The 24,505-nt window shown below is 43.4% G+C and overlaps 2 protein-coding genes across 13 annotated transcripts; both read right to left on the bottom strand.

The window, feature by feature from the left end:
- Positions 1–28: 28 nt before the first annotated feature.
- Positions 29–23,285, bottom strand: LOC126995172 (uncharacterized). Its single transcript, XM_050854471.1, has 13 exons — positions 23,118–23,285; positions 22,170–22,215; positions 21,632–21,771; positions 21,091–21,255; positions 20,309–20,459; positions 19,525–19,655; positions 18,654–18,836; positions 17,743–17,809; positions 16,886–17,017; positions 16,271–16,406; positions 14,608–14,789; positions 14,127–14,271; positions 29–487 (listed from the first exon to the last, which is right to left on the bottom strand). Exons 1-13 carry the CDS (start codon positions 23,178–23,180, stop codon positions 421–423), a joined length of 1,608 nt encoding a protein of 535 aa, XP_050710428.1. The 5' UTR covers positions 23,181–23,285; the 3' UTR covers positions 29–420.
- LOC126995169 (serine/arginine repetitive matrix protein 2-like) lies at positions 1,796–12,463 on the bottom strand. 12 transcript variants are annotated; one of them, XM_050854462.1, is made up of 6 exons: positions 9,761–12,463; positions 7,069–9,616; positions 6,898–6,933; positions 6,394–6,762; positions 4,123–6,123; positions 1,808–3,681 (listed from the first exon to the last, which is right to left on the bottom strand). In XM_050854462.1, exons 1-6 carry the CDS (start codon positions 12,461–12,463, stop codon positions 1,886–1,888), a joined length of 9,453 nt encoding a protein of 3,150 aa, XP_050710419.1. In that variant the 3' UTR covers positions 1,808–1,885. The 12 variants fall into 12 exon arrangements, with proteins under 12 accessions (XP_050710422.1, XP_050710426.1, XP_050710424.1 ...); XM_050854459.1 differs by having other exon boundaries at positions 1,808–6,123; positions 6,394–6,528; positions 6,664–6,762; XM_050854460.1 differs by having other exon boundaries at positions 1,808–6,123; positions 7,069–7,994; positions 8,244–9,616.
- Positions 23,286–24,505: the final 1,220 nt, after the last annotated feature.

Raw genomic sequence — 24,505 nt, 5'->3', positions numbered from 1 at the left:
TTTGCTTTTAACACACACTCCCAGGTCTTTCTCTGCCTCTGTGGTGGATAGTGGAGTGTTTCCCATGTGGTATTGGTATGCTGGATATCCCTTCACTGGTAGCCTGGTAACATGCACTCCCAGGTCTTTCTCTGCCTCTGTGGTGGATAGTGGAGTGTTTCCCATGTGGTATTGGTGTGCTGGATATCCCTTCACTGGTAGCCTGGTAGCATACACTCCCCAGGTCTTTCTCTGCCTCTGTGGTGGATAGGGTAGTGTTTCCCATGTGGTATTGGTATGCTGGATATCCCTTCACTGGTAGCCTGGTAGCATACACTCCCCAGGTCTTTCTCTGCCTCTGTGGTGGATAGCGGAGTGTTTCTCATGTGGTATTGGTGTGCTGGATATCCCCTCCCAAGATGCAGGACTTTATATTTTTCTTCAGTGAATTGTAGCAGCCACTTTTTGTTCCATTCCTGTAGCTTGGTGATGTCTTCTTGTAGGAAATCTGCATCCAAGGAGTTAATATCATTTTTGAGACAGTTGGGTAGAAGCGTAAACACACCTTTCCGTTTCTTGTATGAGTAAAACACACTTAATTATTTCAGTATACAAATATATTACTCATTTTCTTAAGTTCCATATACAAATAATTATAACACAGCATGATAATCTCAACAGTGCAGAAACATTGTAGAAAAATATTTGGTAGGTCACTTGTTGGTCCTGAGCCTTCATGTCACCTCTCCTCTTCACCGCACAGAGATAACAGACAACTGGAACTCACCGTCACAGCACAGTCTTAAATTAACACAGCCTCTGCTTCTTCTCTACAATTACCACTATTACTACAACTACCACTAAGGAGGGAATTATTACTCATCCGATCCCTTAGCATATCCTCTGTAACCCCTTTAGTGGCATCTTAACCTGGTAGCAGCGATGGGCCAAATTTGTGGCTTTACCGTGTACCAGCGACGGGCTAAATTTTTGCCATGATGTAAACCCCCCAAAAAATAGATGATGCATAAACTGATCACAAATGCATTGATGTATATAATGAAATGGTTTGTGTGAGTGGTTATTTTTTTCTCATTTTTCTCACTTAGAGGGGCCTTTAAGAAATATGATCCCTGCAGCTAATGGGTTAAGTTCCTTCACACTTCCGCTCCACCTCCTCCTCAGCGCCAGCGTTCTCGATCCCACACTTGGACAGGATGAGGACCGAGGGGAGACGCTGCCGCCATTTACATATAAGCCCCTTCATTTGTTTGTATCACTAAGAAATCATGTTACAAAAGATTGTGTGTGTAAATATCTATAAAAACTACAATTCCGGTTTTCGTAATTGAATGCAAATGAAGAATTGAAGTAAATAAATAAGTGGATGATATTAGAACATACAAATTATTAGCTGCTTTGAAGTTAGACAGTTACTAACTCATGATAACAATAATAATGTCATGCCACAGAAGACAGTGTGTGTAAATATCTATAAAAACTACAATTCCAGTTTTTTGTAATTGAATGTAAATGAAGAATTGAAGTAAATAAATAAGTGGATGATATTAGAACATACAAATTGTTACCTGCTTTGAAGAGTTAGATAGGTAGGACTTATGCTAATAATAATAATAAGAAGAATGAGAATAATAAATAGTTAGAAGATAAAGAAGAAAACAAAGAAGAAAATAATAATAATAATAATAATAATAATAATAATAATAATAATAATAATAATAATAAGTGAACAAAATAATAACTAATAATAAAGATATCAAAAAATTAGGAAAAAAGGAAGTTAAAAAAAAAAAAAAAAAAAAAAAAAAAAAAAATACAAAACAATAACAAAACAACAACAACAATCACAAACACAATCATCTTCACCACCCTAACTATCTTATCCTCAACTATCATCATCTTCAACACTATCCCCGACCAACCTCTTCCTTCTTACGCTAGCTGAGGTCACGAGAGGGGTCGAGGTCACCATCCCTAACCTATCCGCACCATCACCGCTAACCTGACCTCCATCTAGGGTCATCTCAGGTTGCTCGGTAAACTGCACCTTCACTTTGATCTCGCCGTCCTTTGACCCGCTCTCCTCGGCCTCGGAGTCTTCACAGAGGGTGATTTTAATGTCGCTCAGCCTCTTGACCTTATTGCATACTGTGACGGTGAAGCTGCGATCGGAGGAGCTGCCAAGGGTACTGTCCAGGGTTCTGTTGGTCGAGGGTGCGAGTTTTCTGCGGTCGTAACGTCTATTATCCCTCCTGGTTATTTCGTTTATTGTTTTGGTTTGCGCTTCACTTTCACAGCTGGTATTTTGTTTCTTGGTCTCCCATTTTCTGATATGGCTAATGTTCGTCAAGTTAGTTTCCTTCCCATTGTCGTAACTTGTCTTCCCTCTCTCTGTTATTTCTTGCCTTGTTTTTGTTTGCGTTCCACTTTCCCAGCTGGTGTTTTGTGTCGCCATTTCCCGTTTTCCACCATGTCGCCTCCGTTTCTTTCTTTTCGTCCGTCCTTGGTCACTCTCATGGCTAGTTTTGTCCCTCTCCGATGTCTCCCAGTTCTCCCTCTCATGCATTTCCTTCCTTTTTGCCTTTCGTTCACTATCAGAGCTTGTATTCCCTGCCTCTGCGCCCCCTTCCTCACTCTCACACCTTCTTTCCCTCATTTTCATTCTTCGTTCACCTTCACAGCTTGTATCGTCACTTTCTGGGTCACTATCAAGCTTGTTTTTCCTCATTTTTGCCGTTCTTTCACCATCAGAGTTTCTTCCCTCATTATCACATCTTACGCTCTCATTTTCCATCCTCCGTTCACCTCCTCCCTCAGTCTTCCACCTCTTGCTGGGTTGGGGGTCATGTCGGGTCACGTCTTGCATGCCTGGGTTTGTGAATTTGCGTCTTACGGTTCTTACGGTGAGGGACGTTTCCGAATGCCAGACGGTCTCCACGGTGTACGGGGTGGTATTGGTAACAGTGTCCTGGTGTACGTTCCTTGCGGGTGTGAGTTCTAAGTTGGTAACATTTGTATGGTTGTCAGTGGTTGGTCTCTCTCTCTCTCCTTGGTTGGTACATGGATGATTTTCTTTGTTTTTATTTTTATCGGACTTTTCTTCTGTTACGTCTCCGTCATTTCTGTTGCTGCGGTCAAGTTCTTCTCTCTCCGATGCCTCACTTCTCTCTGGCGATGGTGCTAGGCTCGGATTCCCACTACGGAGAGACTTATCACTCATCCAATCCCTTATCAAATCCTCTATGACCGCCCTATTAGCATCCAGTCCAGAGTCAGAGGGTGTTGAGTTCCTGGATCCCTTTGTAGTTGCATCTGAGTCTTGGTTAGAAGAAGGGAGCTCAATTTTGTTCTTTTCCCTTAATTCCTCACCCGGCATTACATTATGAGTGTCTGTGTTTCTGTCTGCCATGTTTCTGTTTGTCAGGAAGGGAAGGGAAGGGAGGGGCAAGTCCTTCACCACTGATTTCTCCAGTTCTGTCAATGGTGAATCACGTGGTTCATCAGGAGAGTCACAGAGTAGAGTTTCGTCAGTATCCGTGTCTCCGTCCGTCATTTTGGGAGAGTTAGTGGTTGAGGAGAGACCGTAAGGGAGAGGTAGGTCTTTTACCATTGATTTCTCCAGTTTCGTCAATGGTGGATAGGGTGGTTTAACGGAATCATACAGTATAGATTCATCTGTATCTGCATCTTCATCTGTCATTTTAGGAGAGTTACTGGTGGAGGAGAGACCGTAAGGGAGAGGCAAATCTTTTAGCATTGATTTCTCCAGCTCCGTCAATGGTAGATAGGGCGGTTTATCAGAATCATACAGCAGAGATTCATCTGTACTTGTGTCTTCATCTGTCATTTTGGGAGAGCTGCAAGTTGAGGAGAGAGCATAGGGGAGAGGCAAGTCTTCAATCATTGCCTTTTCCAGTTCCGTCAATGGTGGATAGGACGGTTTGTCAGAATCATACAGTATAGATTCATCTGTACTTGTGTCTTCATCTGTCATTTTGGGAGAGTTACTGGTGGAGGAGAGAGCATAGGGGAGGGGCAAGTCTTCAATCATTGCCTTTTCCAGTTCTGTCAATGGTGGATAGGATGGTTTAACAGAATCATACAGCATAGATTCATCTGTACTTGTGTCTTCATCCGTCATTTTAGGAGAGCTGCAAGTTGAGGAGAGAGCATAGGGGAGAGGCAAGTCTTCAATCATTGCCTTTTCCAGTTCCGTCAATGGTGGATAGGGCAGTTTAACAGAATCATACAGTATAGATTCATCTGTACTTGGGTCTTCATCTGTCATTTTAGGGGAGTTACTGGTGGAGGAGAGACCGTAAGGGAGAGGCAAATCTTTTAGCATTGATTTCTCCAGTTCTGTCAATGGTGGATAGGGTGGTTTAACAGAATCATACAGCATAGATTCATCTGTATCTGCATCTTCATCCGTCATTTTGGGAGAGTTACTGGTGGAGGAGAGACTGTAAGGGAGAGGCAAGTCTTTTAGCATTGATTTCTCCAGTTCCGTCAATGGTGGATAGGTTTTTTTAGGAGAATTATACAGTACAGTCTCGTCAATATCCGTGTTCTTGGGCGAGTCACTGGCTGAGGAGAGAGCGTAGGGGAGAGGCAAGTCTTTTACCATTGATTTCTCCAGTTTTGTCAATGGTGGATGTTTATCAGGAGAGTCATACAGCACAGTCGCGTCAGTATCCGTGCCTTCATCTGTGTTCTTGGGAGAGCCACTGGTTGAGGAGCGAGTGTAGGGGAGAAGCAACTCTTCAATCATTGCTTTCTCCACTTCCGTCAATGGTGGAGAGTCACTGGTTGTGGAGAGAGCGCAGGGGAGAGGTACGCCTTTCCTCCTTGATTTCTTTCCCTTCCTTGATGATGTGTCGGACAGAACAGCATCAGAAAACTCAAACAGCACAGTCGCATCTGTATCTGTGCCTTCATCTGTGTTCCTGGGAGAGGCACTGGTATAGGAGAGAGCATAGAGGAGAGGCAGGTCTTTTAGCATTGATTTCTCCAGTTCTGTCAATGGTGGCGAGTCACTGGTTGCGGAGAGAGCGCAGGGGAGAGGTACGCCTTTCCTCTTTAATTTCTTTCCTTTCCTTGATGATGTGTCGGACAGAACAGCATCAGGAAACTCAAACAGCACAGTCGAATCGGAATCCATCTCCACATTTGTCAATCTGGGAGAGTTACTGCTTGAGGAATGACCGGAGATATTGGGTAAGTCTTCTCTCATTTTCTTCCGTTTCCTTGACAGCACAGCACGAGACTCACACAGCATACCCTCATTAGAATCTCCCTCATTTGTCATTTTGTGAGTGTCAGATGTCGAGGGAACATGCGAGGGGAGAGGCAGATCGTCAAGCCACCAGGAGGGACAGGCCAGCTTACTCTGCCTCCTCGCTTTCCATGGCGTGTTGGGCGTACTGAAATAGGCGTTCTTGGCGATATCCTGCATGGAGGGTGTCGAAAGATTCACACCCAGGTAGGACGTAGGTTTGGGGCCATGTGGGGTGTTCCTGCGTTGCCTGTGTTGCCGAGGGAGGGTGCGGTGAGGCCTTGGTGTTACGTAGGGTGTTGTGTGTTGTCTGGACGATGTGGGTTGTGAGTGGGGTTTGTTTCCCATACCTTTTGTTTCTGGGTGTGATTCTCCTTTTTTGCTTGGATTCTGTTTGTCTTCGATCCCTTTTGTTTCTGGGTTTGATTCTCCTTCCCTTGATGTTCTGTTTTCTCCTTTTTCTCTTCGATTTTGTTTGTCTTTGATCCCTTTTGTTTCTGGGTCCAATTCTCCTTCTCCTATAACATTTGAATCACTTTGGGTTTGGACTCCTTTCATTTCTGGGTCCAGTTCTCCCTCACTCGATGTTCTGCTTCCTTCCTTTTCGCTTGTGTCGTCATGTTGGGTTTCGATCCCTTTCATTCCTGGTTCCAATCCTCCTTCACTTGAGGTCCAGTCTTCTGAAATGGATACTTTTTCATATGTTTCTTCATATTCTTCAGACTTTTCAATGCTTTCTCCTAATGATTCCAGCTTCAAAGGATCTCTCTCTCCTATATCTGGTTCAAATTCCCTTTCAATTGATGTATCACCTTCTGAACTGGATCCTGTTGCGCTCAATTCTTCACCTTCTTCAAACTTTTCAGTGCTTTCTGCCAATGATTCCAGCTTCAAAGGATCTCTCTCTCCTATATCTGGTTCAAATTCCCTTTCAAACGACATATCTCCTTCTGAACTGGATCCTGTTACACTCAATTCTTCACCTTCTTCAAACTTCTCAATCCTTTCTGCCAATGATTCCAGCTTCAAAGGATCTCTCTCTCTCATATCTGGTTCAAATTCCCTTTCAATTGATGTATCACCTTCTGAACTGGATCCTGTTACGCTTAATTCTTCACCTTCTTCAAACTTCACAATGCTTTCTGGCAATGATCCCAGCTTCAAAGGATCTCTCTCTCCCATATCAGGTTCCAATCCTCCTTCACTTGACATATCTCCTTCTGAACTGGATCCTGTTACGCTCAATTCTTCACCTTCTTCAAACTTCACAATGCTTTCTGGCAATGATTCCAGCTTCAAAGGATCTCTCTCTGTCATACCTGGTTCCAATCCTCCTTCAAACGACATATCGCCTTCAGAACTGGATCCTGTTGCGCTCAATTCTTCACCTTCTTCAAACTTCACAATGCTTTCTGGCAATGATTCCAGCTTCAAAGGATCTCTCTCTCCCATATCAGGTTCCAATCCTCCTTCACTTGACGTATCGCCTTCTGAACTGGATCCTGTTATGCTCAATTCTTCACCTTCTTCAAACTTCACAATGCTTTCTGGCAATGATCCCAGCTTCAAAGGATCTCTCTCTCCTATATCTGGTTCAAATTCCCTTTCAATTGATGTATCACCTTCTGAACTGGATCCTGTTGCGCTCAATTCTTCACCTTCTTCAAACTTCACAATGCTTTCTGGCAATGATCCCAGCTTCAAAGGATCTCTCTCTCTCATATCTGGTTCAAATTCCCTTTCAATTGATGTATCACCTTCAGAACTGGATCCTGTTGCGCTTAATTCTTCACCTTCTTCAAACTTCTCAATCCTTTCTGCCAATGATTCCAGCTTCAAAGGATCTCTCTCTCCCATATCAGGTTCCAATCCTCCTTCACTTGACATATCACCTTCAGAACTGGATCCTGTTGCGCTCAATTCTTCACCTTCTTCAAACTTCTCAATTCTTTCTGCCAATGATTCCAGCTTCAAAGGATCTCTCTCTCTCATATCTGGATCCAACTCTCTCTCACATGATGTATCGCTTTCTGAACTGGATTCTTTTTCAACTGATTCTTCTTCTTCAAAGTTCTCTACATTTTCCACCAGTGGTTTAAGGTTAGAATCACACATTTTCTTTTGTTTCAGGTTAGAATCACACGTTTTCTTTTGTTTCAGGTTAGAATCACACGTTTTCTTTTGTTTCAGGTTAGAATCACACGTTTTCTTTTGTTTCAGGTTAGAATCACGTGTTTTCTTTGACGATTCTTGTTCTGGAGGTTCAATTGCAAGGTTCTTTATGTGTTCTGTCAGTGGTTTCAATTTTCTTTTCTTTGCTGGAAATCCTTGGTTTTTAAATTTGATTTCGACGTTCTCTGTGTTTTCTGTGGGTGGTTTCGGGTCCAAATTACAAGTTATCTTTACTGTAGATTCTTGTTTTGCATTAACTATAGTCGTAGCAGTGGTGATGGTGGTGGTAATAGCTGTAGTAGTAGTAATAGCAGTAGTAGTAGTAAGAGTAGTAGTAGTAGTAGTAGTAGTATGATCTGACCCTCCTCCAGGACCTGATGGGATGGAATCTGATCCTTTCTCTGAGCTTGATATAGATTCTGACCCTTTCTCTGGACTTGATGGAGAAGAATCGAACCCTTTCTTTGGACTTGATAGGGAATCCAACCCTTTTCCCAAACTCACTGATCCTAAGTTCTCTCCCTCCTGCCTTGATACAGATTTTAACCTTTTCCTTGGATTTGGCGCAGGCAGATACTCTTTCTTTGACCTTGATAGAGAATTGGATCCTCTCTCAGGATTTAACACAGTGGGATCAGACCCTTTTTGTGGACTTGATGGAGCAGAATTTGACCCGATTTCCAGACTTAACAGAGTTGGATCGAACCCTTTCTTTGGACTTGATAGGGAATCCAACCCTCTTTCCAGACTCACCGATCCTAAGTTCTCTCCCTCCTGCCTTGATACAGATTTTAACCTTTTCCTTGGACTTGGCGCAGGCAGATACACTTTCTTCGGACTTGATAAGGAGTTCGATCCTCTCTCGGGACTCAACACAGTGGGATCAGACCCTTTATCGGAACCCTGAATCCATGACTGTTCTAAAAGGTCACCAGGGGGAGGAGGAGGAAGAAGAGGAGGAGGAGTTCCGTGTGTCTTGTTATCAAAATCATCACTTTCTCCCAGCAAATGTTTTTCTTCCATCTCAAAACCCGCACTGTGCATGTCTTCAAGGAACGGAAAAGCGTACAAATCCGTCAGTTCAAGGTGGTTTAGCTCCTCTATGCAACGGACACTAACACACTCTGGTTGGGTAGTCGTGTCGTGCGGTTCCTTTCCGACAAGCGATAGTAGATAGGCCTCAGACTCCTCCTGTGATTGGAAGAAGCCTTGTCCGAACTGGGTGTCGTAGGCAAAGCTTTCGTGTGATGAGGCGCTCTCTCCCTCCCTCTGCCCTGGCGATAAGGGAAAAGGGCTCCGTGAAGGCGAAATAAATAAGTCTGTGTCGTAATCCTCAAGGTTTTCTGTTTCTCCTTTCGTTTTCGCTTCGTTTGTGTTTCCTGCATCTGTCTGGGGTTCGTTAGGGCTCGTCCGGTCACTATCCACTGTTGTAGCACTTGTAGTAGTAGTAAAAATAGTAGTAGCCATGTTCCAGTTTGCAGTACGCTCCATAAACACACTCTGGTTTTCCGTTTCCAGTACGAGTTGAGTTTCGCCGCAGTCGCCAAGCTCGTACGGAGACTGAGTTTGCGTTTCTGGGGCGAGGATTCTGTTTATTTCCATGCTATGCTCCACACCTTCTTCTTTATCCTTCTGTGCTTCTGTAGAGGGAGATATGTGCCCCATTTCTCTGGTACACTCTATTCCCTTATCTCCTTCTGTACTCTGTTTTTCTGTTGTTTCTATATTTCTGTGTTCCTCTCTAGTCCCTTTTAGTGCTTCTGTAGAGGAGTATCTGTTAACTGTTTCTTTGTTACACTCTACCTCATCATCTGTACTGCACTCTTCCTTCTGTGCTACGCTACATCTGTTTCTCAAGTCTTCAATTCTTTCTGTTCCCTCACCTTCTGAATCCATTTTCTGTGCTACTGTGGAGAGAGGCATGTGTCTTACTTCATCAGTCGTAGGATCTGACCCTCCTCCAGGACCTGATGGGATGGAATCTGATCCTTTCTCTGAGTTTGACATAGATTCTGACCCTTTTTCTGCAATTTCATCCGTTCTTTCTGTGTCAAGATTCTGTGGCGCTGTGGAAAGAGAGCTGATTGTTCTTCCAAGCTCAATTTCATCCATTCTTTCTGTGTAAAGTTCCTGTTGTGCTGTGAAAAGAGAGCTGATTGTTCTTCCAAGCTCAATTTCATCCATTCTTTCTGTGTAAAGTTCCTGTTGTGCTGTGAAAAGAGAGCTGATTGTTCTATTAACCTCGATTTCATCCGTTCTATCTGTTTCAAGTTTCTGTGGCGCTGTGGAAAGAGAGCTGATTGTTCTATTAACCTCGATTTCATCCGTTCTATCTGTTTCAAGTTTCTGTGGCGCTGTGGAAAGAGGTCCGATTCTTCTTCTAAGCTCAATTTCATCCGTTGTTTCCGTGTCAAGATTCTGTGGCGCTGTGGAAAGAGGTCCGATTCTTCTTCTAAGCTCAATTTCATCCGTTGTTTCCGTGTCAAGATTCTGTGGCGCTGTGGAAAGAGAGGTGATTGTTCTTCCAAGCTCAATTTCATCCGTTCTATCTGTTTCAAGTTTCTGTGGCGCTGTGGAAAGAGAGGTGATTGTTCTTCCAAGCTCAATTTCATCCGTTCTATCTGTTTCAAGTTTCTGTGGCGCTGTGGAAAGAGGTCTGTTCCTCGTCCCCCTTCTGAGAACCCTCATCGCTGTACCACTAACATTTCTAGGACTTCTTCTAATTTCTCTTCTAACCTCTTCTTCTTCTTTATATTCAATCATTTTCTTAGTGGGACATCTTCTTCTTGTCCCTCTTCTAAGGTTTTTTGCGGAGTCATTTTTGTCGTCAACTTGTTTTGCGATTTTTCCAGTGAGTTTCCTTCTTCTTCTTCCTCTTCTTAGGTGTAGATACTCAATTTTATCACCTCTATCATCTTCTTTCCCTGGCTGTCTTCTCTCGCCTTCATCTTCACCTTCAGGACTGTTTTTATGAGTGTTTTGATGTTTGATGTTTCTCTTCTCATTCTTAGTTTCCTTTTCATTTTCCTCTTTCTCATTATTCCTTGTTCTGTCTTCTGTGTCTTCATTTTCTTCCCTTGTTCTTCCTCCGTCGCGTTCATAGCTTTCGTTCTCCTTATTTCCGTGCATTTCCTTGTTTACGTTATGACCTGATCTGTTCTCTCCTCCTCCTCCTCTCCTCCTGTTACGCCATTCATCATCTCCTTTGTTTCTCTCATTATCTACAGTGTCCTTTGCACCATCGTTCTTGCCCTCTACGTCATTCACAATCCTCTTCTTCCAAAAAATGCCGTCCTTTCTACTGCCATCATCATCGCTTATACTGTTCTTCCCATCGTCAATCTCCCTCTCCTCTGTTCTTCTACGTATTGAAAGTCTACTCCTTCCTCTTCTCTGTTTCTTCGCCTTCGTCTTCTCTTCTTCCTCTGCGTCGTCTATGGCTGTCCTTCGTTCCTGGTTGTCCGTTTTCTCTTCCTTGTTCTCATTCTTCCTCTGTTTTGCGTTGTCCGAGGTTTCTGTTAAGTTTTTGAGGCGATCGTCTTCGATTCCGGTGCGGTGTTGAACTCGGATTTCCACCTCAATTTGCTCAAGTTCGATTTCCATTTCTATCGTGTTATTCTCCTCCTCTTCTTCTTCTTCTTCCACCTCTTCAGCGTTCTTTGGTAATTTCTCTTTCTCCTCCTCCTCTTCTTCTTCTTCTTCTTCCACCTCTTCAGTGCCCTTCAGTAACTCCTCTTTCTTATCCTCCTCCTCCTCCTCCTCCTCCTCCTCTTCTTCTTCTTCTTCTTCCACCTCTTCAGTGTTCTTCAGTAACTCCTCTTTCTTATCCTCCTCCTCTTCTTCTTCTTCTTCCACCTCTTCAGTGTTCTTCAGTAACTCCTCTTTCTTATCCTCCTCCTCTTCTTCTTCTTCCACCTCTTCAGCATCCTTCAGTAACTCCTCTTTCTTATCCTCCTCCTCTTCTTCTTCTTCTTCCACCTCTTCAGCATCCTTCAGTAACTCCTCTTTATTCTCCTTCTTCTCTGGTTCCATTTCCATCACTTTCTCCTCCTCTTCTCCTTCTTCTGTGTCTTTCTCTTCCATTTCCTGTAATTCTTCTATGTTATCTTCCTTGTTCTTCTTCTCTGTCTCTGTTGGCTCTTTCTCCTTCTTTTCTCTATTCTGCTTTATCTCCTCTTCCTCTTTTTGGATTTTCTCTTCATCATCTTCCTCCTCCTCCTCTTCTTCTTCTTCTGTGTCTTTCTCTTCAGTTTCCTGTAATTCTTCTATGTTATCTTCCTTGCTCTTCTTCTCTCTATTCTGCTTTATTTCCTCTTTATCTTCTTGGATTTTCTCTTCATCATCTTCCTCCTTCTCTCTCCTTTGCGTTTTCTCCTTTCGATTCTCATTTTTCTCCTCATCTCCTTCCTCCATCTTCCCCTCTTCATCTTCCTTGTCCTCCTCCTCCTCCTCTGAGTCATCAACAGGACAGAAACGGCTACTCTGAAATCTCCTCATTGCCGCCTCCCTATTCCTCGTTCTTCTGCCGGGAGGTTGAAAAATCAGTCTATTAGGCAGCTTCATCTTTTTGACCCTGTCCGACCTGGCATGTGGGGTGGAGGTCAAGGCTTTAAGAAGGTTGTCTATCTGTCCCACCCTTGATTTACCCTTTGCTGGTGTGTTGGCATTTGTGTAATCTTCATTGGTGACCTGGTTTGCTGTTTTGATTTCCTCTTCTTCATCGGACAAGCTTGTAGTGATGTTGGAATTCTTATCTCTGGGTGACGTAAGTGACGGAATTTTGCGTTTTTTAGTGCCCTGTAGTGTATTCTTCTTGTTTTTGTTGTTTTTCGCTTCAATGGGGGTCGAGTGGTGACTGTTTCCCGGCATCAACGGTCCGCCCTCCCTCGCACTTTCCCGAACCCCAAAGAAGCTGCCGTTTAGTTCCGGGTCATCCATCATGCGTGCCTTCCTCCTGGCCTGGTCGCTCTCGTCCCTGACCTGCGTGCTCGTCACAAAATCCTCGCTGAAGGACATGTCGAGGATGTTGCTGGGAGAGAGGTCATTTCCCTGGAAGACTTTAATGTTTGTGCAATCTATGACTGGACTCAAGAGATGTGGGTCCTCCTCCTCCTCCTCCTTCTCCTTCTCTTCTTTAAGGGTGATGTTGTCTGTGGTTCTCCTAGCTCTGGTACTTCTCTGAGCTGTGGTATCTCTTCTTTCACTTTGTTTTCTAATGGTCTCTTCTTTCTCTTCACACGGCAGGTCTTTAGAAGAGTGGACAGCTGTGGTTTCTGTCTGGTGTCTAGTCTGTTTCGCTCTCTCATCATCTGCGTCTTCGTACAAGGAGTCTTTCGAGGCATTGCTGGACCTTGTCACTCTCCGCTCCCTTCCCTGTTTTTCCTCATTTTCCTCACAAACCGAGTCTTTCAAACCACTGCTGGATCTTGTCACTCTCCGCTCCCTTCCCTGTTTTTCCTCACTGCTGGATCTTGTTACTCTCCGCTCCCTCCCTGTTTTCTCATTTTCCTCTCCTTCTCTGTTTTTCCTCATTTTCCGACATACTGTTTTCCTCACATACCGAGTCTTTAAAATCACTGCTGGATCTTGTCACTCTCCGCTCCCTTCCCTGTTTTTCCTCATTTTCCGTCGCACTGTTTTCCTCACAAACCGAGTCTTTTAAGTCACTGCTGGGTCTTGTAACTCTCCGGGTCATTCCGTCTTTTTCCTCCTTTTCCGTGACACTGTTTTCCGCATCTTCATCCACGTTCCGACATAACATCCCCAGCGTGACGTTTTCCAACCTGAATGTGAAGAGAATATTGAATTTTTTTGCAGTAAAGGAAGAAGGTCAAGGGTTAAAAAAATGATTGAGAGAGGGAATAGGCACCCACTAATGACTGACCCGATAAGTGTGTATAGAGGAGAGGTCATACGAGGTCAGTTTTGGAAGGAAAAAGGAAGAAGATCAAGGGTTAAAAAATGATTGAGAGAGAGAAAAGGCACCCACTAATGACTGACCCTTAAGAGTGTATAGAGGAGAGGTCATACGAGGTCAGTTTTGGAAGGAAAAAGGAAGAAGGTCAAGGGTTAAAAAATTATTCAGAGAGAGAAAAGGCACCCACTAATGACTGACCCCTAAGAGTGTATAGAGGAGAGGTCATATGAGGTCAGTTTTGGAATGTTGGGGTGAGGTTATTTGTGTCCATGTTCTCCACAGTAAAGAAAGAAGGTCAAGGGTTAAAAAATGATTGAGAGAGGGAAAAGGGCCCACTAATGACTGACCCCTAAGAGTGTATAGAGGAGAGGTCATTCGAGGTCGATGTTGAGGTAAGACTATTTGTGACCATCTTCTCCACAGTAAAGAAAGAAGGTCAAGGGTTAAAAATATGATTGAGAGAGAGAGAGAGAAAGCCCCCACTGATGACTGTCCCAGATAAGAGTGTATAGATGAGTGGTCATTCGAGGTCAGTTAATGACCCTCAGTATTTTGTCATGCATAAAAAGCTTAACATTATCTGTCACCCATAAAGACCTCAGCATTTTCTACCATGCACAACAAAGAGCGGCCTCGGACATTACCTTTCCCTGTTCCTCTCTGCCATGCACGTTAAGTTAAGAAAGGACAATACTTTCTGTCACCCATAAAAAGTCAACATTTTCTATGACGCAAACCAACAAAAGTAGCCTCGGACATTACCTTTTCCTGTTCCTCTCTGCCATGAGCATGAAGTCCTTACGGTGGGCGCCGGGGAAGCTCAGGAGTCCCAGCAGCTCCTCTAGTTGATCTGTGTGTCCGCCGACTTCCAGGGCCGAGAGACATTGTCCCTGGTATTTCTCACAGGCTGGAGGGAGACAGGCGACTCGTAAACGCAAGAGAAAGTGACCAAGCGATGCATTCACTCTTTTTTGGTTGAGTAATAGCGATCGGTTTCACATGGACTTCAGGGAGGAGGTGTCTGTTCTTCCTATGTATTGCAATGTATTTCCCCCTTAAGCAACCCCCCTCTAAAGAAAGAAATAGAAATAGAATAAGATCAATTCCTCGTGGACTTCAGGTAGTAGATATTTCCCCTCCCCTCTTACGCTCCCCACTAAAGAAAGAAAGAAAATAAAAAAGTTAAATAAATAAATAAACAACATAAAAATACAATAGATAAAGTAAACAAATCCTCCCTCACCATGGCCGAATATAAACGCCGCAAACACATGGTGGACGATGACCTGCGCCTGGGCCTGGGTGAGTGTCCGGGGCAGCGGCGGTGGCGGCCTCCACACGGAATGCCTCCACAGCGGCACCACCGTCTCCGCCAGCCGATGCAGCCGCCGCCGAGTGTTGTGGCAGGACAGACACGTATAGCACCTGCAAGGGAGTGCTGTTTTAATTTTATCTTTATTAGCATTTATTTATTTTTATTATTATTATTTTTTTTTTTTACAGCAAGGGAATGGGATGAAAGATTGAAGATGCTGGTTAACTCTTGCATAAGGGATTTGGACAGTGTTCTCTCTGCCAGATATAGTTCCAGTGAAAGGGATGAAAGATTGAAGATGCTGGTTAACTCTTGCATAAGGGATTTGGACAGTGTTCTCTCTGCCAGATATAGTTCCAGTGAAAGGGATGAAAGATTGAAGATGCTGGTTAACTCTTGCATAAGGGATTTGCACAGTATTATCTCCTCTGTCAGATATAGTTCCAGAGAAAGGGATGAAAGATTGAAGATGCTGGTTAACTCTTGCATAAGGGATTTGGACAGTATTCTCTCCTCTGTCAGATATAGTTCCAGTGAAAGGCATGAAAGATTGAAGATGCAGCTTAACTCTTGCATAAGGGATTTGCACAGTATTTTCTCCTCTGCCAAATATAGTTCCAGTGAAAGGGATGAAAGATTGAAGATGCTGGTTAACTCTTGCATAAAGGATTTGGACAGTATTTTCTCTGCCAGATATAGTTCCAGTGAAAGGGATGAAAGATTGAAGATGCTGGTTAACTCTTGCATAAGGGATTTGGACAGTATTCTCTCTGCCAGATATAGTTCCAGTGAAAGGGATGAAAGATTGAAGATGCTGGTTAACTCTTGCATAAAGGATTTGGACAGTATTCTCTCTGCCAGATATAGTTCCAGTGAAAGGGATGAAAGATTGAAGATGCTGGTTAACTCTTGCATAAGGGATTTGTACAGTACCCCCTCTCTTCTGCCAGATATTGTTCCAGAGTTTACCAGTGAATGGGATGAAAGATTGAAGATGCTGGTTAACTCTTGCATAAGGGATTTGGACAGTACCCCCTCTCTTCTGCCAGATATTGTTCCAGAGTTTACCGGTGAATGGGATGAAAGACTGAAGATGCTGGTTAACTCTTGCATAAGGGATTTGGACAGTACCCCCTCTCTTCTGCCAGATATTGTTCCAGAGTTTACCAGTGAATGGGATGAAAGACTGAAGATGCTGGTTAACTCTTGCATAAGGGATTTGGACAGTACCCCCTCTCTTCTGCCAGATATTATTCCAGAGTTTACCGGTGAATGGGATGAAAGACTGAAGATGCTGGTTAACTCTTGCATAAAGGATTTGGACAGTATTTCCTTTTTTTGCCAGATAATCCTTTTCTTTACCATCAAACCCTTTTCTTAATCATCTATTCAACCTTACATAAAACAACAGAATATACTTCTTTTATCAACTTAATACTTCTCCTTCTTCCTTTAACAACTTATTTCCTTCTCCTTCTTCTTTCTTTATCAACTTATCTCCTCCTCCTTCTTCTTTTTCCTCTTCCATCAACTTACTCCCTCCTCCTCCTCCTTCTCTGAACCACACCACACATCCACAGCCTCAACGCACCTGACCCACGCCTGGTAGAACTTTGCCAGCACCTCCGTCAGCTTCTGCCAGGGTGCGAGGTCCCAGCGGTGACCCTCGAAGTCAAGCAGCCCCACCAGTAGCACCAGACACCTGTACAGCGCTTCCACGTGTCCACCTGCGGAAGATATCGTTAGTATTTGAGGTGTTAGTGTTAGTGTTGCTAAGTTAGTATATAGACAGGGTGGTGGATAGATTAAGGGATAGACATGATAGAGAGAGCAATAGACAGACAGACAGACAGAGAGATAGACAGGAAAAGAGAGGAAGAGGAAGAAGAAGCAGGAAAAGAAAGAAAACTGAGATGAAAAAAAGATGAAGAAAAGAAAGAAAACAGATTGAAAATGAAGAGGAAAAAAAAAAAAGATAGAGAAAGAAGAAAAAGAAAGAAAACCAAAATGAAAAAAAGATAAAGAAGAGAAAACTGAGATTGAAAATGAATAGAGGAAAAAAAAAGATAGAAAAAGAAAATTCAGGAAAATCAAATCCACATGAGACCGAGAGACAGTGAACGAAAAACAAAAAAAAAAAAAAAAAAAAAAACTCCCCTCCTTCCCCAGCCGCCCCCGCCCCCCAAACCTCCACCCGAGCACTTACGTGACTTCAGGCTGCAGGTCACCACAGAGGGAGCCGCCGAGAGGGGTGTGTCACTGTCCTCGAGGCCGCTGTCACTGTCGCCGCCACTGCCGAACACCATGGCTCTCTCCAGTGCCGGCCCTCCATGATCCACTGCCAAGGGAAAGAATATTAACCCGCCGCTGTGACTGGCACGGATTTCGCCTTCACTGGTAACCTGGTAACATATAGCCCTAAGTCTTTCTCTGCCTCTGTGGTGGATAGTGGAGTGTTTCCCATGTGGTATTGGTGTGCTGGATTTCGCCTCCACTGGTAACCAACATAAGTGGATAGTGGGAGTGTTTCCATGTGGTATTGGTGTGCTGGATTTAGTCCTCCACTGGTAACACTCCCTAGGTCTTTCTCTGCCTCTGTGGTGGATAATGGAGTGTTTCCTATGTGGTATTGGTATGCTGGATATCCCTTCACTGGTAGCCTGGTAACATACACTCCCAGGTCTTTCTCTGCCTCTGTGGTGGATAGTGGAGTGTTTCCCATGTGGTATTGGTATGCTGGATATCCCTTCACTGGTAGCCTGGTAACATACACTCCCAGGTCTTTCTCTGCCTCTGTGGTGGATAGTGGAGTGTTTCCCATGTGGTATTGGTGTGCTGGATATCCCCTCCCAAGGTGCAAGGCTTTATATTTTTCTTCATTAAACTGTAGCAGCCACTTTTTGCTCCATTCCTGTAGCTCGGTGATGTCTTCTTATAGGAAATCTACATCCAAGGGGTTAAACACATAACCTAACAGAAACAACACAGTCTTGGCTCAGAAAATTCATATATGCTTCCTTACTAACGAGACTTTCTATACAACAAATTCAGTCATCAACTCACTGCCCGCCAGGTACAGGTTGACCAGCTCCACCACCAGAGGGTCGTCAGGGCTCTTCTTGCAGATAGCCTGTTAGAACGGAAAGGGAATATTTATACGATTTGGCTAATTCTTCTTTTTTTTTTCAGCATGGGAGACAGCTCAAGGACACACACACACACACACACACACACACACACACACAAAAAAAAAACAAAAAAAAAAAAGCCTGTTAGATGCTGCTCTGAATAAGAGAAAAAAGAACAGGAGTCAGAAGATAGGTCAATTTTGGGTGGAGGAGTTTGACCTAAATTTAACCTTTCAAAGCAATCCCGGTCAATTTTTAAACTCAATCTTCCTCCTCCATTCACTCCATAACTTTCTTCTTCCTCCCTTCCTTCCCCTCCCCTCCCAACCTTCTTCCTACCTTTTCTCCCCCTACAACCTCCTCCCCAACCTCCCTTCTCTCCTCCTTCTCCCTTTCCCAAACTTCTCCTTCCTTTTCTGCCTCTCCATTGCCAAACTTCATCCTTTTCCCCCCCATGCTCATCAAGCTCCTTCCTCTCCACTCCCCAAACTTCTCCCTTCCTTTTCTCTGCCTCTGACTCCCTCCCCATTGCCAAAACTTCATCCTTTTCCTCCCCACTGCTCCTCAACCTCCTTCCTCTCCACTCCCCAAACTTCTCCCTACCTTTTCTCCCACCTATGACTCCCTCCCCATTGCCAAAACTTCATCCTTTCTCTCCCCGCTGCTCCTCGACCCCCTTTCCTCTCCCCTCCCCAAATTTTTTCCTTCCTTTCCTCCCCTTACCACTCCTTCTACAAGCCCCTTCCTTTCCCTTCCTTTCCTCCCCTTACAACTCCTACAACCCCCTTCCCTCTCCCCTTGCCAAACCCAACCCTCCATGGCCATCACAATCCCAACCCCACACACCTCGAGTTCCACCAGCTGCCGTTCCGTTGAGGCGGGCGTGAAGGTCTTGTAGAAGCAGTGGGCCAGGTGGTGCGCAGGGGCACGGCGTGGGTCAGCCTTGTACTTCTCCAGGGCGCTGACGGCTGCCTCCTGTCCGTTGAGATGCGCCTCCAGTTCGAGGTATTGCATCATGAACCACTCGCACTAGGGACGAATGAGGTGGTACCGTTAAAACATTTATTATTTATTTATTATCTTAAAACAAAGGGAGCGACTCAAGGGCAACAAAAAGATAGTGTAGAATAAAAAGTAAAAATGCTAATCACTGCTCCTGTAAAACATTGTCAACCTGAACTGCTTCCTCTACTGTATATAAAAAAAAAGTTATTACTATTTATTTCAAGGTTAGGTTAGTTTATTATTGTCATTATTCATATTAGTAATTTTCACCTTCGTCTTCACTTAGTCATAATTAAAGGAGAAGAAATGTGGACACAGAAGAAGGAGTGTGGAAACCTCGGGGCATATCCTAACACATTTCAAGTCCACGTATTTGACAAGGCTTTCGCAGGAGGTACTCAGCATTTCCAGGGGGTAAAAAAACTGTAGTGACCCTCCAAATCTTTCCATTTTCTCTGTTTTCCCATTTTCTCCACCTTCAGCTCTTCAGTCTACCCTTTAACTCACCATGTCCCTTCTCTCTTCTCCCACTATTCCATTTCCTTACATTAACATATTCCAAAACGTTTCCTTCTATCGCTATGGGTCACTAAAAAGAAACCAAGTAAATAAATAAATAAATAAATACACTACAACAATGAAAAGAAGAAAAATGGAATGATCAAATAAAAAGAAGCATAAATATATCAAACAGAGACGGCCGCCCACTCACAGGCTCGTCCAGGTTGCTGAGGGCCTTCTTGAGGATTGAGTGTGCCTTCCGAGCTATCTCCCTCCTGCGCATCTCACTCCATACCTCCTCCTTGCTCTCGGGGAAGCTCGACGGGAAGAGGTCGTCATCCGCTAGGGAGGAAAGACAAGTGTTAGTTTTCTACATTTGTTTTCCTCTCTTTTAATTTTTCGCATGTGGTGTTTCAGAACGGGATGGAGAAAGCAAGGAAAGCGTGTATGAGCGGTTTGGTATGGGCGTGACAGCAAAAGGAGTGGAGTGGGTGAAGCATGGTGCGTTGAGGTGGTTTGGACGCGTGATGAGACCGGGGGAGAGTGAATTCGTGAGGAGAGTGTATGAGGGAAGGATTGAGGGAGGGGGTGTCAGTCAGGGGAAGGCCTCCTGTGAAGTGGATCAAGAGGGTAAGTGAGTATTGGAGCGAGAGAGTTGGAAGTAGCAGGATTGAGTGTACTGAGAGGGAGTGCCAGAACAGGGGGAGTTGGTAGCAGCAGGATTGAGTGTGCTGAGAGGGAGTGCCAGAACAGGGAGAGTTGGTAGCAGCAGGATTGAGTGTGCTGAGAGGGAGTGCCAGAACAGGGAGAGTTGGTAGCAGCAGGATTGAGTGTGCTGAGAGGGAGTGCCAGAACAGGGAGAGATGGAAACACTTCTTCTGTGGCCACCCCCTAGAGGAAAGTTCTTGCGAGGGAGCAGGACGGCAGATACAGATAGGTAGATAGATAGATAGATTGAGCTGATTCTACCGCAGGAAAAATATGAAAGCACTTACGGTCCACCTTCAGGGAGGATGATAAGGCCGCTACAGAATTCTTCCACCTGTTGTAGTGGATGAGGCCAATGTAACCATCCGAGAGAGCCTGGAACCGCCTTTTACCTTTGGACAAGTTGTACAGACGGTGGTTTTGAATGTCCTCTATCATCTGCGGAGAAGTTTGGGTGTCATTCTGGAGTTTATGAATTGGTGGTGTGCTGATGTCGTGTCATCTATGAATTGGTAGTGTGGTCATTCTGTCACCTATGAATTGCACAATATCACCTGTGGAAATGTTCAGGTGTCATTCTGGAGTTTATGAATTGGTGGTGTGTGGGTATCGTGTCACCTATGAATTGGAAGTGTGGTCATTCTGTCATCTATGAAATGGTATGTGAGTCTATATTTTCTGGTTCTACACCCATGAAATTTGAGGTCATATTCTCTCCCTCTCTCTGTCTTTTGTCTGTCTATTTTTGGAGAGAGAGAGAGAGAGAGAGAGAGAGAGAGAGAGAGAGAGAGAGAGAGAGAGAGAGAGAGAGAGTATAGATATTTTATTGAAGAAGAAAAAAAAAATATTAGCTATACGTTTTGCTCATCTGTCTGGCTTCCTGTAATTGTTTCTGCCTGTCTGTCTGTCTGTCTATTTTTGTTGGACCATATCATCTTTCTTGTCTGTCTGTCTGTGTGTACTTGTCTGTCTGTCTTTGTTCATTTAATATTTTCCTTTCTGTCTGTCTTCTCTGTCTGCTTGTTTTTGTTCATTTAATATTTTCCTTTCTGTCTGTCTGTCCCTATACCTGAAGGAGCTCATCCGTGTCCTTCTCCGTCGCCCTGGCCAGGTCCTGCGACAAGATATCCAGGAACATGTACGGCTTGACTTTCATATTGTGCACCAGCGGCCAGAACTTCTTCCTCTCAGCTTCGGAGATTCCCGGAATGTTCCTGGTGATCACGTCCGTCATCTGGGAACAAAGACACACATGGGAGGATGATGGAAGGCAAGCAATAGCAGAGATAGAAGAGATACCGGACAACAAAGAGGAAGAACTTTTTCGATGCCAGAGTGGTAACCAAATGGAACAAATTCCCCCTCAGTGTTCTAGAAAGCCCCAGCGTGAACACTTTCATAAATAGATATGACAAACTGGAGACCCCTATGAGTTATTTAGCTCCCTAGCCTCTTTACCATCACTAAGGTAATCAATCACGAACGCAAGGAACGTAACACTCAAAGGGAAACACAACATGACATAAGGTAAACAGAAAACGTAGGAGAAACAAACATAGTAACAGTGTGAGAAAACATAAAAGAGAAACAGAGGTAAATACGCAACATACCCGCCACAGGAAGTCGACGGGGAGGTGCGGCGCCATCTGTGTAATGACGCAAGGCAGCATTAGGAGCGCATCTTCCCAGCGGTGACCACAGACGGCCGTGTGAAGCAGCTCAAGGGCCCAGCGGAAGTGTTTCTTTTTCACTATAGGAAATAATGGCACTGTTTTTATTTATGTTCATATTCATGGTGGCAAAAAATGGGAAAAGTATATCAAGTTCCGAAGTAATGTTATGTGGTACAACAAACATCATTTTTAGTTTTATATCATAGCGGAAGAGTTTTTTGTCCACTGAGGGAGAGGTCAGTATTTTTTAGTATTTATCTTCATATTTACAATGGAAAAAAATGGTAAAAATATATCAAGTTCCGAAGTAATGTTATATGGTACAACTAACATCATTTTTACTCTCATATCATAGTAGAAGAGTTTCTCGTCCACTAAGGGAGAAGACAGCACTCTTTTATTCGTCTTCATATATACAGAGGCAAAAATGGGACTTATGCTCCTCAAAAAATACTTTCACACAGAAATAACTTACCCTTTGAATCACTCTTCTGCAGCCGCTTGCCATGTGCCTGGTCATTCTAGAACAGAAACTTTGGTTAAGATCCAGCAAATCAACCAAGAAATCCTAAATCAACTCACCTTGGTTGCTGAAATTTTGGTAACCGTCAAATTACGGTAAGGGTTAATTTTAAGGACGAGCCAATATCTTGTTTCCTACTAAACCAACTATTCTTCTCTTGATATATACGTCTTCTACTAACCTTCAAACCTTCCAGAAAATAATTGATAACACGTCTGTCAAATTACGGTACTGGTTAATTTTTATGGACGAGCCAATATCTGATTTCCTACTTAATTATTCTTCTCTTGTTATGTATCTCTGCTACTAACCTTCAAACCTCCAAGAAAACCATATGAAAGAATAAATAATTGATAACCGCTTCTTAAGATAAGGATTAATATTTTGGACGAGCCAATATCTGGTTTCCTACTTACCCAATTCTTCTTCTCTTGTTCTATATGTCTTCTACTAACCTTTAAACCTCCAAGAAAACCATATGAAAGAATAAATAATTGATAACCGCTTCTTAAGATAGGGATTAATATTTTGGACGAGCCAATATCTGGTTTCCTACTTGCCCAATTCTTCTTCTCTTGTTCTATATGTCTTCTACTAACCTTCAAACCTCCCAGAAAACCATGTGAAAAAATAATTGATAACCGTTTGTCAAATTACTGTAAGAGTTGATTTTATGGACGAGCCAATCTTGTTTCCTAGCTTACCCAATTATTATTCTCTGGCTATATATGTCTTCTACTAACCTTGAAACCTCCCAGAATACAATGTGAAAGAATGAATAAATGACGGCTAATATCCAGGTCATAAAATAAAACTCCTTCGGGATGCTTAAAATTCATCTCCGGGGTTGACCTAACATGTGCCGGGAAAAAAGTGGTGGTATTTTCTTAAGGAACGAACCTGTGCACTTGTCCTACTCCCAACTTTTTGTCCCTTCCTTCGTCTTTGTTTCTTGGGATTCATCCTCGCCTGCCTCGCAAAGGATCACGTGGAAAATGGTCAAAATCCCCCTCGGCATGCCCTCGACGCGCCAAACCGCTCCATCAAAACAAGAAAACGTGGGACAGATTCAGCCTCTTTAACGGCACAAGGTTTTTATTTTTTATTATTATTTTTTTTTTACATTAATAAAGACTGCCAGGATATCGACCACTCAGTGAATGACCAGTGTTGTGTAGTTCTCCAGTCTGAAATCGAGAGAATTCGTAACAGAACCGAACATGGCTATTAATTAGTGTTTGTACTCAAAGACCTACTGTGTGAGATTGATTGATTGATTGATTGATATTTTATTGCTGCAGGTAAAGAACAAGAGAGAAGGATCGAGGAACATGTCATGAAACTAAAAAAGATACAATGGTAGGAATGAATGCACAACAAGGGAGGGGACATTCAGCGAGTTGGAGATAATCCTTGGATATTTGTGACACTATAACGAAAATATTAAACATGAAAACTGAACCAATGGATACTTGTGATATTATTTGTAAAAGCAATTAAGACATTCACTCACTAGGATGCTTGAGAATAAGTGGGCCGAGGATTACTATCGAGGCTAACAAGGCGGTGGACCGGGGCGTCAAACCTTATCAACGGTAACGGTGTGTTCTGTGGGTGAAGCTTGGCCGTGGAGGTTTCTTAGAGACCCGAGTGGATGTGGCAATGCCCAGCGGCGGCCGTAGCGGGACAGGACGTATACTATAGTCATGGGCGTCCGCAGAAAAAAATGTTGTCCTGACTCCTGAGATTGCTGTCCTGGGGGGGGGTGAGGGAGGGGGTCCCCCTCCCCAAAAAAAAAAATTTTGCTCCAGGAAGAAGATGAAATGCAAATGGTGGTTCTTTTTCAGAGTACAAAGACAGTAGTTTTTTTTTGAAAGAGAAAATTGAAAAAAAAAGAAAAATTAAAATTTTTTTACAACAACTACATTAATTCTATCATTATTCATTTATTAAGAACATGAACAATCAGGACTGGGAGATGTTCAGAGCATGTTCAGGACAATACAAACAGGCGATATCATAGACAGTAACAATTCTGTTTCTTTTCATTATTTTTCGTACAAAACGAACAAGTGAAAAGCCAATGAGAGAGAGCTGAATGAACTGCTAATGACAAGTTCTCGAGAGAAGAGATCCTTCGAGTTCCCCTGTTCCGAGTATAATAAATAACAGTAATAACCTGGCTGTTGAGTAATCTATGTTTTTATTTTTTTTTTTTTTTTTTTTTTTTTTTCAATTTTTTTTATTATTTTTTTGAGTAGTAATCTACCTGACTGAATGAATGAAAT

This window comes from Eriocheir sinensis, chromosome 7 (assembly GCF_024679095.1).
Source record: "Eriocheir sinensis breed Jianghai 21 chromosome 7, ASM2467909v1, whole genome shotgun sequence".
NCBI lineage: Eukaryota > Metazoa > Arthropoda > Malacostraca > Decapoda > Varunidae > Eriocheir > Eriocheir sinensis.
This window is presented reverse-complemented; position numbering and strand designations above follow the sequence as displayed.

Excerpts from the sequence above, each read along its gene's own strand:
- LOC126995169 (XM_050854457.1), bottom strand. The coding sequence starts at position 12,463 with ATGTCCTTCAGCGAGGATTTTGTGACGAGCACGCAGGTCAGGGACGAG. Across the intron at positions 6,934-7,068 it reads GATTGAGAAGTTTGAAGAAG|GTGAAGAATTGAGCGCAACA; the intron begins GTGAAGAATTAA and ends AGTTTGAAGAAG. Across the intron at positions 6,124-6,393 it reads CATTGTGAAGTTTGAAGAAG|GTGAAGAATTGAGCGCAACA; the intron begins GTGAAGAATTAA and ends AGTTTGAAGAAG.
- LOC126995172 (XM_050854471.1), bottom strand. The coding sequence starts at position 23,180 with ATGAATCCCAAGAAACAAAGACGAAGGAAGGGACAAAAAGTTGGGAGT. Across the intron at positions 17,018-17,742 it reads CAACCTGTACCTGGCGGGCA|TGGATCATGGAGGGCCGGCA; the intron begins GTGAGTTGATGA and ends TTCCCTTGGCAG. Across the intron at positions 14,790-16,270 it reads TTCTACCAGGCGTGGGTCAG|GTGCTATACGTGTCTGTCCT; the intron begins GTGCGTTGAGGC and ends ACTCCCTTGCAG.